This window comes from Sinocyclocheilus grahami, unplaced genomic scaffold (assembly GCF_001515645.1).
Source record: "Sinocyclocheilus grahami isolate Dianchi unplaced genomic scaffold, SAMN03320097.WGS_v1.1 scaffold401.1, whole genome shotgun sequence".
NCBI lineage: Eukaryota > Metazoa > Chordata > Actinopteri > Cypriniformes > Cyprinidae > Sinocyclocheilus > Sinocyclocheilus grahami.
Genome location: NW_015505580.1, coordinates 59,161 through 73,334, shown reverse-complemented (window position 1 = coordinate 73,334; position 14,174 = coordinate 59,161). Strand labels below are relative to the sequence as shown.

Genomic DNA, 14,174 nt, shown 5'->3' with positions numbered 1-14,174 from the left:
CCACACGACCCCGGGCTGGACTCCGCTTCGTCCACAGTGAAAGCCGATCCGGTGATCCACAGCGTGAAGTTGATGTATTTCCTCAGCGACCAGCACGGATCAGCTCCAGGCATGACGAAGCAGATATCGTCCTCTTTTGGAAGACCAAACAAAGTAGTTTCGCTTTTTACAACGAAACACACAGCTCCTTCACGACATGGCGGCGGCAACAACAATACTACAGCGAGAATAAAAGTTACGCCTTCTTTCTTTACGTGAACATTTGGGCGGCGTTATGCAAATCTTCCCACATAGTGATGTAGAATTTTTATATTATCCTGTTATTTTGTAATATACATGCAGAAATTATTTTAGAAAATTTTAAAATTTGTTGGCATTGCACTTTGAAAGATGTATGTGTAATTAAAATCCTAGAGAGTGAAAACATTGAATGACAGGACACTTTTCCTGTCAGCTGTTTCACTATTGCAGTGGTTCAAAGATCCCCGACCCCCACTGGTTCTGCTGAAATGACAATGCTGCATATTTTCAAACTTTTAATTAATTAAATCAATTAAGAATTTAATTAAGTTAAGAGTGTCACTAGAATAACAATTTCTTAATTGATGTTTGAAGAACCGTATGTTTGACATATTGGTCCATCTTTTACACAGAATTTGCACAATGTGTTATACAGTTTTCAGATCTTTCCATTTTTCTAGTCATATTTTCATATATTTTATAAATAGTGATATATATATATTATATCTTATTTATCATATAAATAGTCAGATATTTTATTTTATTTATTCCATTCTGATAACAATTAACAACAATTAACAATTACTTAATTGTTGTTCCTACTGTAAAGTATGCCAATGTAGTTATTTTACTTCCTCCACAAAAAAAAAGAAAAAAAAACTGGCACACATTTTATTGTTAAAATGACACAGAAGAACAGTAAAGGGACTATAGTTTAAAAAATAACCATATCTTATATATGCTTAAAGAAATGTATATATATATATAAAAAACAGCCTTCCAATTGAGAACCGTGTGAGGTAAACATATTACAGGTAAATGTGCTTTTTGTGGGGTAATAGAAACCGTTGAACATGTAATATTAAAATGTCGTAAATATAGAGAGAATTACAATTATAAAGAACTTAAAAGGTAATAATAAAGAAAAAAAAATAAGATAAATTGGATATTAGGAAAAGGGTTAAGAGAAGGTATTAATCAAAGAATAGTAATGGAATATATAGTAGAAACAGGATTAAATAAACGAATTTGATAGTTAAATAAATAAAGCAAACAAGCTTGATTTTTTGGCATGGGAGCTGAACACGCAGCAGCCAGAAACACAGCTTGGGTGAACCCGAAATAAAAAATAATAAGTAAATAAAATATGAATAGAGGCGGGACTATCATCCATGTATGAATAGAAACAGTTGGTGGCGGTATGTGCCTATGGTGCGAAATACGCCAAAAAAAATCCAAAGAAGAAGAAGAAGAAGAAGAAGAAGAAGAATACGAGAACCGTGAGTAGACAGGACTTTTATTTTGGCCTGGCGTTAAAACGTCATAAGGCTGCGCCGCTCTCATCTGGCTCAACAGCAGAGGTTTGTGTTTTGAACTTTTATGTATTTAAGGTGTTTACATCTATTTATATTAGTTTACAAGTAATATGAAATCAACCAATTAATTATGTGAAGTGCTTGTCCGTGTGCCGCTTTACGGTTACGTTTTCAGACCATAATACAAAGGCAAAAATGAAATATAAAACCAAACCAAAACGTTTTTTTTTTTAATATTGCAATTTTCATTTAGACCCAAAACTCACGTCGTTACAAACATGTGTGACTTTCTTTATTATGTGGAACATATAACATGTTTTTGCTTTTGTATTGATATGGTCTAAAATTGTTATTAAGCGTTACATGAACCCTAATGGTGTATCTCCTTTATGCGTGTTATTTGTCTGCAATTTAATTGTCTGGAATCATATTTCTTTTTATTATTTGTTTTCCTCATTTTAAACATGACATAATGTCCAAAAATACAGGGGAAAAACTGCTGTTGAAACAACTGAGATCAGCTGCCATCTGTTATTAATATGGCGTTTATTAAAGAAGAGAGTGAAGATATGAGCATTTCAGAGCCATTTCGAGTGAAACGTGAAGATACTGAGGAACAAACAGGTTGGTTTTCAAATGTGAATTATGTAAATTGTTTTTTAATTTTCACAAATATAAGTTGTTCTTTACAAAAATCACAATATCAAAACGTCATGTAAATTCATGTAAAGATGGTCGAAAATAATAGTGCAATAATAGCCTACCTTTGCCATAATGCCATAATCATTCACCGTGGGCACTGTGGAATACAGGATTACATTCATGATTTTTAAGTGATATGTCATTTTACAAGATTGTGTTGTCACAATACCAAATGTAAGTAGTTGTTACCAATACCAGTAAAATGTCACTGTTCTCAGTAATAGTTTCAGTATAAAACAAAAACTATCGGAACTCTTAAAAATAAGAGTTACATTTTAACATTTTGAAGATAAAAAATAAATGAGTATTTTTGATGCTAATTTAAGTAAATGATACATTAAAACATTAGCTTGTAGCCTTCAATTATTTTCAAATTAAGTAAGCATGAAGGTCAAGTGAAAAGTCAATAAGTAGAACAAAGAATGATATGTAATAGAATAAGTGTGCTCTAAAAAAAATGCTGGGTTATTTGCCAAATCAGCACTGAGTAAATATTAGACAGAGTACATGCTGGGTTATTTTGACCTAGATTATTGGTTTTTATACATTAAAAACCCTTTTTTGTTATGTTTTTTTTTTTTTTACATAGTGCTAAATAATAAAAATGCACTCAAATCTCTGTTATATAAATAAGACAATGTTTTCTATTCATTGGCAAGTCAGTCTTTTACAATCATAAAATACTCAAAAACATTCAGTAAATATTTTAGGATGTGACAGGCGCAGCAACAGCAGTCAATGGGAATCTGTGGGAAGAAAACTGGTATCATAAGCTGTTCCAGTTCATTAAATTACAAACATATATTTATGATTGAAAAGTTAGCTTCACCTTTGCTCGTGCCATCTCATCTGTCAGACATTTAAGTTTCAATTTGAACCCGCCAAACACACAGCGTGATCACAGCTGTTGCTAGTTCGCTAGATTAATAGCACTCCAATTGTAGTCATTGGAGTGCAAAGAAACTGTGCTACATATAATAACAATGTGGCATTGTGTTTCAGCCCTGTTTGCACATTCGGTTGGTGAGAGGTGAAACTTCCATGGTGGAGGGGTATGTGAGGGGGTTCGGTGAGCATGATTTCACCAAGTACAACATGTTCCTGGATCAACACCCTTGTTGATCCTGGAACATCATTCCAATCAACCAATCAGATTTGAGAGATAACTTTTCAGGAAATGTCAGTTTTAGGCTTACAATCAGGATTAGGTGCTTCTACACCCTTGTTAATAAGATATCATTTCCCTCAGATTTTAGGAAAAAATTATGGGTAGGGATTGGGTTAAGTCTGTATTTTTGGACAGTAATGTTGATCCAGGATCAACAAAAGATGGAACGTGTCTTGGCAAAATCACGGTGACCGAGGGGGTTCATCATTGGTACTGACAGTAAAAAATGACTGAGTTACAGACTCAGCACCTGGGTAAAAATATTTAAAATATAACCCAATAAATTGACCCAACTGGCTGAACGCAGCATTTGGGTTAAAAAACAAAATAACTCAACATTTTTGTGGAAAGTCTGTTAGTCTGCATTCACACTCATTTTAGACTTAATGCACATTTCTATTTTTTGTCCCATCTGTTTCTTCAGCTGTTACCGTACTCATTGCAATTCCAATTAAATCCAAACGTAAGTATGGTTGTCACTCCCAAAACTTTGCAGTGTGTAATTAGCAGCATGAAAAATAACTTCAAATTGTGAATGGGTTATATACCGAAAGCGACAAAATCTGTTAGTCAATTCATGTCAACCCAAGCTCACTGACTGGGTACTTTTGCAAAAACTCTTGTTATAATCAAAAATCTGTCTGGATGACATAACGTATCTCTTATTTACAATGTCTTTAATACTTGTTGGTTATAAATGTCTGTGGCTACAATGTTAAACACTTCTAACACACATTGCAAATAGAATCCTTGATTTCTGTTGTTTTGTGTCATTGAGCTGGGGTTTGCTTTTTTCACTTTAGACCTAATGCTGCTTAAAGAGGAGATTCAAGAACTAAATGAAATGGAGGAGAAAGAGCAGTATGAGAAACATGATTTCATAACTGGTGAAAAACTTGGCTTGCAGACTGAAAAGTCACAAAAACTAGTGCAGGAGACAGATTCTGAAAGTTATTTCACCTGCCATCAGTGTGGAAGCGTTTTCGGTTCTGCAGGAAGCCTTAAAGTCCACATGCGAATTCACAATGGAGAGAATCCTTTCACATGTGATCAGTGTGGAAAGAGTTACACTCGAAGCAAGACCTTAAAGGATCACATGAGGATTCACACTGGAGAAAAAACTTTCACATGTGATCAGTGTGGAAAGAGTTTCATACGTAAAGACACCTTTAATTTACACGTAAGTATTCACTCAAGAGAGGACTGCTTTATATGTCATCAGTGTGGAAAAAGTTTCATGTCTTTAGAAGACCTTAACAAGCATGTGATAATTCACTCTGGAGAGAAGCCCTTCAAGTGCCACCAATGTGGAAAGGGGTTCCAGATAAATAAGGTCCTCAAGAGACACATGATATCTCATACTGAGGAGAAGCTTTTTAAGTGCCATCAGTGTGGAAAGTGTTTAAAACATGAAGAATCCCTCAATTACCACATGAAACTTCACACTGGAGAAAGACGTTTCACCTGCCCTCAGTGTGGAAAGGGTTTCATACACAAAGGACACCTTAATGATCACATGAGGATTCACATGAGAGAGAACAGTTTAAAATGCCGTCAATGTGGAACGAGTTTCACAGACAAAAAACTACTGAAAATGCATGAAAATACTCACACCAAAGAGAGGCCTTTCTCCTGCTCTCAGTGTGGAAAGAGTTACACACTTAAAGGAAGCCTTAAGACTCACGTGAGGCTTCACACTGGAGAGAAGCCGTACACGTGTCTTCACTGTGAGGAGAGTTTCGTTTATCAAGGACAGCTGAAAAGTCATTTGCAAACTCATTCTTGAGAGAAATGGCAGTGTTCTGATTGTGGCAAGAAGTTTACAAAAAAAGAGCAATTTAAAAAATCATGTCCGCATTCACTCTGGACTAAGGCCGTTTAATTGTGATCAATGTAATAAAAAATTACTTTTGTCATCACACTTAAAGATACACCTGAAAAGTCATGCAGGCAAGAAACCCTATATGTGTGGGAAGAAATTTTAATGGCTCTGTAATTTGAGATTGCACAAGAGATTTCATATCCATGTGAAACCTATGACCAGAACAAGCTACTTAAAACGAAAGCAGCAAATCCATACTGGAAAAAAATCCTGATAAGTTTCAGCATCATGAAAGGTGACTTTTGGTGGTTGTATTATGGTGCCTTAATTGTGTTATGCAAAGCTGCTGCTTTTTGTTTCTTGTCCCAAGTCACTGTAATAAACATTAATAATTTTTTTTTCCAGGAAATTCTGTTCTTACATTGTTGTGTATGTGTTTGAGGCAACTATTGGTAATGTATACTTTTTTCTCAATGCACTGCCTTTTCTGTTACTTTTCTTTAATATTTGACCAAAATAATGAAAACAGCATTGTGTAATGTAATAATGCTTCGTTAATTAAATTTATACTTATACTCTGATACATTTCCCCGACGCATTTAGAATTATCAAAATTCAAGGCATTCTAAATTACAGGTGGCAAAAATGCCTCTGTATGCCTTTTTATATTTACATAATTTAGTTAATCTCTATCCATGAAGAGTGTCGTTTTTTTTCTCCAGATATTAGCATGATAAATGTAATATTGATTTTATACAAGTTTAAAGTTAGCATTAAGTAAGTTCAAGTAACTTACATTTTAGACACAATATTGCCTGTTGTTTCTCAATATTGTCAACAAAAACAGTTCCAAACAAAGATCACAGCACTGTTTTATGTCTTTGAGCAACACACAGGTCATATAATGTGTTTCCTTATTCAGCTTAATCAGCTTTTTGAACGAATCGGTTGAATGAATGATTCAGTGAAATGCCTTGTTCCTGAATGAATCAGCCATTTGAATGAATCGGTTGAATCTCAATGTCTCCCTCATTAACAGTGACTTGCTGCCATCTGGCGGTGTTAATTTCACATTTCAACTTTTAAAAAAAAAATCATTTTCAAATTGCCTGGCTTTCAACGTTTTGTTTTAAAAAAATATTAGGCCTACTTATGCATTAGTAACTGCAGGTTAAATGCATCCATGTCCCATCTGAGCTACAGTAAATGCAACTGTGTTAATACATCTAAATGCCACTTCAGATGCAGATTCCAGAATGTTTTTTTTTTTAAATTACCGGCTGAAGTGCCTCTTATGATTACCCAAAGAAACAAAATGGAAGAGAGAGTTCAAACTAAACAGTTTGCTGCTCAATCTGTGTATAAACTGTTTTATATATATATGTTTATTTGCTTTTTTCCCATTTTTTTACATGCACTTTCAATTCTTAAGTTTACATTTCATACTTAAGTAGGCTACAATACATATCACATACTTTAAAACTTTTACTGAAGTAATGTTCTAAACGGCGACTTCAACTTCTACCAAAGTCATTTTCTGGTAAGATATCTGCTTTTACTAAAGTGGCTTTCAGGTAGGATACTTCATCCGCCACTGGAAAACTACGTATGTGGACTCATCTGGTCAGTCAGAAAAAGAAGTCAGACGTTTACAATAAACAAGAATATAAACTTTTTTTAACCATAAACTGGAATAATGGTTAGTGGAACTGCAAACATGGCATGGATGATAAAAAAAAGAGTGGACATTCAATGTTGTGATAGGCTATAAAAATGTGTGTTCTATTGCCTTTAAGTTTAGACCAAACCCGAATCGCAGCATGAAGATAATTTATTGATAAATAAAGTTTCTGTAACTGTGCATGGTTTCTGAACCTAAACATTTTTTTTTTTTTTTGCAGTTAGACAGAATCTTGCATTTCAGATGCTGTAGGCTACTCACTCTTTTATTGGTAGTTTTTTTTCAGCACATTAGTGGACAACATGTTTTAAATATGTATTTTACCAAGCATACACTGAGTTTTACTCTAAATTTCTTTGACATTTAATTTTTTTTTTTTATGTATACATTTTAATGCACTGTCTATGATTTTAGGCAGCGTGTGAACGGGACTTTTATTTTGATCTGTCAGCGACATCACATGGCTGGACCGCTGTCCTCTGGCTCAACAAAGGTTTGAGTTTTATCACGCTTAAGTGTTTGAGGTGTTGAAATCGATACGAATCGATCAATCGATGTGTGGATTTTACAAGTAATGTGAAATGAATGGATTATGTGAGGTGCCGTGTAACGCTTTACAGTTGCGTTTTCAGTTAATAGGCAAATACCGTGTTCTCTCCTGTTATTCAATTTTAATCTTCAAAATCTTGACATCAGAAATTATTTAATTACGTTACAGCCTTTTTATTATTCTATTTTTGTGTCTGAAAACTGAACTACGGCGTTACACGAACCCTGACAGTTTGTCTCGTAAATGGCCCAATGTTTATGAGTGTTATTTGTGAGTAAAGCGCATTCATTCATATGTAAATAACATATTCGATTCGGATTTGTATTTCTTTGTTAATTGTTTTCCTCATGTTAAACAAGACAAAATGTCCAATCATACAGGAACAAGAAACTGAGAACATCTGAAATCCATGTGACACTATTATCAAGATGGCATTTATTAAAGAGGAGATTGAAGACGTGAGCATTTCAGAAACATTCAGAGTGAAAAATGAAGATGCAGAGGATGACACAGGTTGGTTTATTAGTTACTGGTTTATTTGTCATTTGTTTTTTAAAATGTTGGCCTTTAAACAAATAAATGATAAATTTGAAAAAATGTTGCAATCATTTAAATGGTCATAATGCCAAATATATATTTAACATAACATAGTTTAATGTACTTCAGCTTCATTTGTGTAGCTACATGTAAAGATAAGTTACTAAATAAGTTACTACTGTTACAGGTTGTGTCTACTGTACACAGCTGGCTGAACTTTTGTTTTCTTTAGGGGAATTTCTAACATGAGGGTTGACAGGAAAATTACCATATAATGTATTATGTTATGTTTTTTAAACATTAAAGCATGTCAACATATTCTGTTACACCAAATACACAAAATAATGATCTTTAAAATAGCATCATATGACCCCTTTAAAAAAGATAGTTCTTTACAAATAGTAATAGTTCTATTTAGAAACATATCGCCTTGGAGAACCATTTTATGCTGAAATGGTTAATTGTGTTTAGAAATTTTTTTTTTATTTCAAAGCCACCTCATTATCGATTTTCTGGAGTTTAGCCATCCAGCTAAGCAAAACTGTCAACATACTCTGAGCAGGTACTTGATATCCTTTTCAAAATATCTTTAAATGTTCATTTTCAAATTGTAACTTGTTTCATCATGCTGTCCTTTTTTCTTAGTTTTTTAACAGCACATGTAAGTGTGTCATGCTCTGTTCAGTTGATGATACTTCTCTCCTATTCTCCTCTAAGCAGGTAAGTGAGAGATACAGAATTTATGGTCCATATTGTTTGTGAGACATAAGACATAATTTCTTTTACTTAAACAACTAGAAGAGTGTGATTCTAAAGTCAACTGTGTATTTCAACCCAGACAGATGCTGTCACACCCCACATACTCATCATCTCCAAAGATCAACTGCCACTCATGTTGACAAAAATACACATAATGATGGATGTGAAGGCATCACAGGCAACTGGAAAAATATTTAATTGGAACTTAGCCTTTGTTTCTATTTGTATTTGTGTGTCTATCTGTTCTATTATATTTCGTTTACTTATTTACTCAGTCTTAATTTACATTCAAGTGTAATTTTTATGCTTTCTTGTAATGACTTTTTAGAGCATTGCCATTTTTGCTATAATTTCCTGTCAATAAAAAAAGCATAATTGACATAACTTGCTGTCTTTTTTTTTTTTTAAACATGAGAGGATGTAATGTATAAACGGCCTTAGACCAGGCAGATAGAGGGGTAAAAAAACTCATAATGTTAATAAATAAAAACTAATATTAATAAAACTAAACTATTATTTAAAAGGAATGGAACCTTATAACAAGTGTTTTCATGACAGGTATTGCTGCAAGAGGTAATGTGTTGTCATATTGCACTTGTTGTCTGAGCAGAATTAACTTAAGTTTAAGTCAAACTGGTTTGTCATCAACTAAATACAGCTTTGAAATCAGACTGCTCAATGAATATCATTGAGTGATTCATATCATTCACGACAGACATTGGAATATGGGTTTACATACATGATGTACAAGAGATATGTAAATTTACATCAGTGTTGGGAAGGTTACTTTGGAAATGTAATAGGTTACAGATTACAAGTTACCCTATTTAATAAGTAGTGTAACTAATTCAATTACTTTATTAAGGTAATGTAACTGATTACATTTGACTACTTTTTGATTACTTTTCTAAATGTCTGTTTTCAACTGTTAATCATTTTCAAACATTTAAAGCAGGCAGGGTTAACCTTACAGTAGGACTGGACACTGATTACTGTCACTTGACTGATTACTTGAATTAAGAGTATAATAATTGAATTGAAAGCACAGCCACCACAAAATCGGACTTTAGCACCTCTTTTTACTTTGAGATCGCTCTGAGGTTAAATACAGATTTAAAATCATGACAAGAAAATAGTTTAATAGCTATGATACTGTTTTTGAAATCAAATCTTTGAAATTTGCATAGCTATGAAAGGAAACACTGACATTTAACAATGCTTTGGGGGAAAAAAACAGTTAATCTTAAAAAATAAAGCATATGCATAAGCCCAAATAGGAAATAAAACAGTTATTGAATAAGCATGTGACCTGAAACATCGGTGTGTCATATTTTAGAGCAGTCAATGCAATTTATGAAAGAAGTCAGTTAAATATGTATGTGGGTGTTTGCGAGTGAAAAAAATCAGATGTATCCCCCTTTGTAATCGTTAACATTTTCATATGTAACTGTAATTTAATTACAAATTATTTTTTCTCAGTAACTGTAACAGATTTCAGTTACATTTATTTTGTAATTAAATTACGTAATTCCATTACATGTAATTAGTTACTCCCCAACACTGATTTACATGCTTTAGACCACTTTAGCTTTATAATAAAAAAGGGTTATTTGATTTTATAATAGCACTTTATGCTTACAAGTAATAGCAATGTATTTAGAATCCAAAAATCCTTTCATCAGTGATCTAAATGATCATAAAATAACTGTCGCAGGTATCTAGATTAATATGACAATGGAAGAATTAGCCTGTAGTACATTGAATAAATCTAGCAGTTTGATGTCAGTTACTTTGTGCCATTTAACTGAGTTAACTTGTATTTTTCTTTTTTCCACCTTAGACCTGGTGGTGATGAAAGTGGAAAGTCAAGAACTGTACGAAATGGAAGAGGAAGATCCATACGATAAACATCACGGAGAAAAAATTTGCTCGCAGACTGAAAAGGAGCCCTCTCAAAAAAAATCTCGAAAGAAAAGTTTTAAAAACTGTTACATCTGCCCTCAATGTGGCAGGAATTTCACTTATGAGAAAAGCCTTAAAAAACATGAGTTAATGCACAATGTACAGTGCCCTTTCACCTGCCAACAGTGTGGGAACATTTTCACTACGAACGGAAGCCTTAAAAACCACATGAGAATTCACACCGGAGAGAAGCCTTTCACATGTAATCAGTGTGGAAAGAGTTACACACGAAGCAAGACCTTAAAGGATCACATGAGGATTCACACCGGAGAAAGGCCTTTTAAGTGTGATCAGTGTGGAAAGAGTTACATACGAAGTAAAACCTTAAAGGATCACATGAGGATTCACACTGGAGAAAGACCTTTCAAATGCGATCAGTGTGGAAAGAGTTTCATACATAAAGTAACCCTTAATTTACACAAGAGAATTCACTTAAGAGAGAGCCATTTTATTTGCCATCAGTGTGGAAAAAGTTTCAAAGACATAGAACGCCTTAACAGGCATGTGATAATTCACTCTGGAGAGAAGCCCTTCAAGTGCCAGCAATGTGGAAAGGGGTTCCAAATCAAAAACAACCTAAAGGCACATATGAGATGTCACATCGAGGAAAAGCCTTTCAAGTGCCATCAATGTGGAAAGTGTTTAAAACATGAAACATCCCTTAATTACCACATGAGACTTCACACTGGAGAAAGGCCTTTCACCTGCCTTCAGTGTGGAAAGAGTTTCATTCTTGAAGGACAACTTAGTCGTCACATAAGATACATTCACACCGAGGAGAAGCCTTTCGTGTGTCATTACTGTGGAAGGATTTGTGAAAGCAAATCAAACCTTAAGATTCACATTCAAGTTCACACTGGAGAAAAGCCTTTCTCTTGCCCTCAGTGTGGAAAGAGTTTCATACATAAAGGTCTCCTTAATTATCACATGAGGCTTCACACTGGAGAAAAGCCCTTCAGCTGCCATCAGTGTGGAATGAGTTTCAGATATAAAGGACTTCTTAATGGTCATGTGAGAAGTGTTCACACCAATGAGAAGCCTTTTACGTGCCATCACTGTGGAAGGATTTGCGAAAGCAAATCTAAACTTCAGATTCACATGCGAATTCACACTGGAGAAAAGCCGTTCTCCTGTCCTTGTGGTAAAAGTTTCGCACTTAAAGGAAACCTTACGGCTCACATGAGGCTTCACACTGGAGACCGGCCTTACATGTGTGTTCAGTGTGAGAAGAGTTTCGCCTATCTAAGACAGCTGAAAAGTCATTTGCAATCTCATTTTGGAGAGAAATCCCAGTGTTCTGATTGTGGCAAGAAGTTTGCAAAAACAAGCAATTTCAAAAATCATCTGCGCATTCACTCGAGACTAAGGCCGTTTAATTGTGATCAGTGTAATAAAAAATTTATTTTGCCATCACACTTAGAGATACACCTGAAAAGTCACGCAGACAAGAGACCCTATTTGTGTTCTTTGTGTGAAAAGAGATTTAAATGGCTGTGCAATTTAAGATCGCACAAGAGATTTCATGTCCGTAAACCTATTTCCAAAGCAACCTACTTGAAACGAAAGCAACAAATACATACTGAAGAAAAACCTGACACTGTAAAAAGTGGTGGTTACGTGATGGCACCTTAATTGTGTTAAAGTTACTGCTCCTGATCAGTTTTGGAGCTACAAAGTGTCATGGCTGGACATTTCCGATACTGTTGTGGGGTTATGTATGGGCAAAACATTAATTTTATATACCTTTTATATAAGCATAATCAATCCTACATTTAACTCGTAAATGTATTTCAGTAGCATTTTGCAACCAATATCTTTCGAACTTTCTAGTGAGATGGATATATTAAAATCTCACATTTGACTTTAGTTTAGTCTGCATCAGTTTAGCGACTAGTAAACCAGTTCTTCTTTAACAGTGGGTAGGGGGCTGTTAGGAGTTACGTACCAATTTAGTGAAAGTGTAAATCCTTTCGTTTAAATGTGCTCGTATGAATAGCCTGTAAACCATTCTGTTGTGTTTGTTTTGTGTTTGTTGACTTGACATGGCTTCATTTTCCTCTCTCGAATTCCTAACATTTCAAGTCAACATTCAAACACATATAACATTTTATGCTCAAGTGGATTTATAGCCTGTCAGTCAACATTACAGTGCTACCCTCAGGCTGAATTACACAAGGACACTAGACCTCTTCCAAAAGTGTGTCTGCATGTGTTCAGTGATTAACGTAATAAATAATAACGTATTAACTTAAAAACTATCATAATATCTATTAAATATATAATGTAAGCTAGTGCTACAACCCAGAATCTGCCCTTAATGTGATTTTTTTATTAAGAAAATTGAGCAAGTACATAAAAACAAGTGTCCAAATTCATCTTCATGCCTTATCCCAATTCACTGTGGCAAGCCTATAATATTAATTCAAATTTTGCACTGTTGTGTCAGATCACTTCCCACATTATTTTTGTGTCTTCTATAAACACGTGTCCAGTTATTATGCGTGATGCATGTTGCTACAATAAATAGTGTTGTTTGACTAGCTAGGAAACTGTATATATGAATGATGAAAAATCTGTTTCATGCTTTTCATTTTTTACCATCAGAATGTGTCATGTACTTTTGTATTTTTTACTATTTATGCATATGTATGCTACTATTCATATTGTACTTTTTGTTTCAATGTGCTGCCTTTTCTACTTTTCTTTGATATTTGATCAGAATAACCAAATCTGTAGGCTATGTATGGACTCATCTGACAAATCAGAAAATGTCAAGTACAACCCAGAATCTGCCCTTAATGTGATTTTTTTATTAAGAAAATTGAGCAAGTACATAAAAACAAGTGTCCAAATTCATCTTCATGCCTTATCCCAATTCACTGTGGCAAGCCTATAATATTAATTCAAATTTTGCACTGTTGTGTCAGATCACTTCCCACATTATTTTTGTGTCTTCTATAAACACGTGTCCAGTTATTATGCGTGATGCATGTTGCTACAATAAATAGTGTTGTTGGACTAGCTAGGAAACTGTATATATGAATGATGAAAAATCTGTTTCATGCTTTTCATTTTTTACCATCAGAATGTGTCATGTACTTTTGTATTTTTTACTATTTATGCATATGTATGCTACTATTCATATTGTACTTTTTTTTCAATGTGCTGCCTTTTCTACTTTTCTTTGATATTTGATCAGAATAACCAAATCTGTAGGCTATGTATGGACTCATCTGACAAATCAGAAAATGTCAAATTTAAAATAAACAAGTCTTGGAATTTCAGTCATGAACTTGCACAACTTTGGAACAATGGTTCAAAATGAATAGACTACGGCTATTAGTGGGAACTGCAAACATGACACAAGTGAGAACAATGAAAATAAAATGCAGTAATAATTTAGATGAGGTTTGGCAATTGCTATTTGCACTGAATGT

The 14,174-nt window shown here is 34.0% G+C and overlaps 2 protein-coding genes and 1 long non-coding RNA gene across 3 annotated transcripts; all 3 read left to right on the top strand.

Annotated features, from left to right (window-relative positions):
- The first annotated feature begins 1,519 nt into the window (after window positions 1–1,519).
- LOC107550577 (gastrula zinc finger protein XlCGF8.2DB-like) lies at window positions 1,520–5,752 on the top strand. Its single transcript, XM_016231867.1, has 4 exons — window positions 1,520–1,596; window positions 2,043–2,180; window positions 3,851–3,889; window positions 4,230–5,752. Exons 2-4 carry the CDS (start codon window positions 2,096–2,098, stop codon window positions 5,210–5,212), a joined length of 1,107 nt encoding a protein of 368 aa, XP_016087353.1. The 5' UTR covers window positions 1,520–1,596; window positions 2,043–2,095; the 3' UTR covers window positions 5,213–5,752.
- Window positions 5,753–7,434: 1,682 nt separating this feature from the next.
- Window positions 7,435–14,066, top strand: LOC107550566 (gastrula zinc finger protein XlCGF57.1-like). Its single transcript, XM_016231861.1, has 3 exons — window positions 7,435–7,992; window positions 10,616–11,959; window positions 14,023–14,066. The coding sequence occupies exons 1-3, from the start codon at window positions 7,908–7,910 to the stop codon at window positions 14,064–14,066; spliced, it is 1,473 nt and encodes a 490-aa protein (XP_016087347.1). The 5' UTR covers window positions 7,435–7,907.
- On the top strand, window positions 8,492–9,090 carry LOC107550581 (uncharacterized). The gene is made up of 3 exons (XR_001604679.1): window positions 8,492–8,578; window positions 8,662–8,736; window positions 8,855–9,090. It is a non-coding gene; the product is annotated as an uncharacterized lncRNA (long non-coding RNA).
- Window positions 14,067–14,174: the final 108 nt, after the last annotated feature.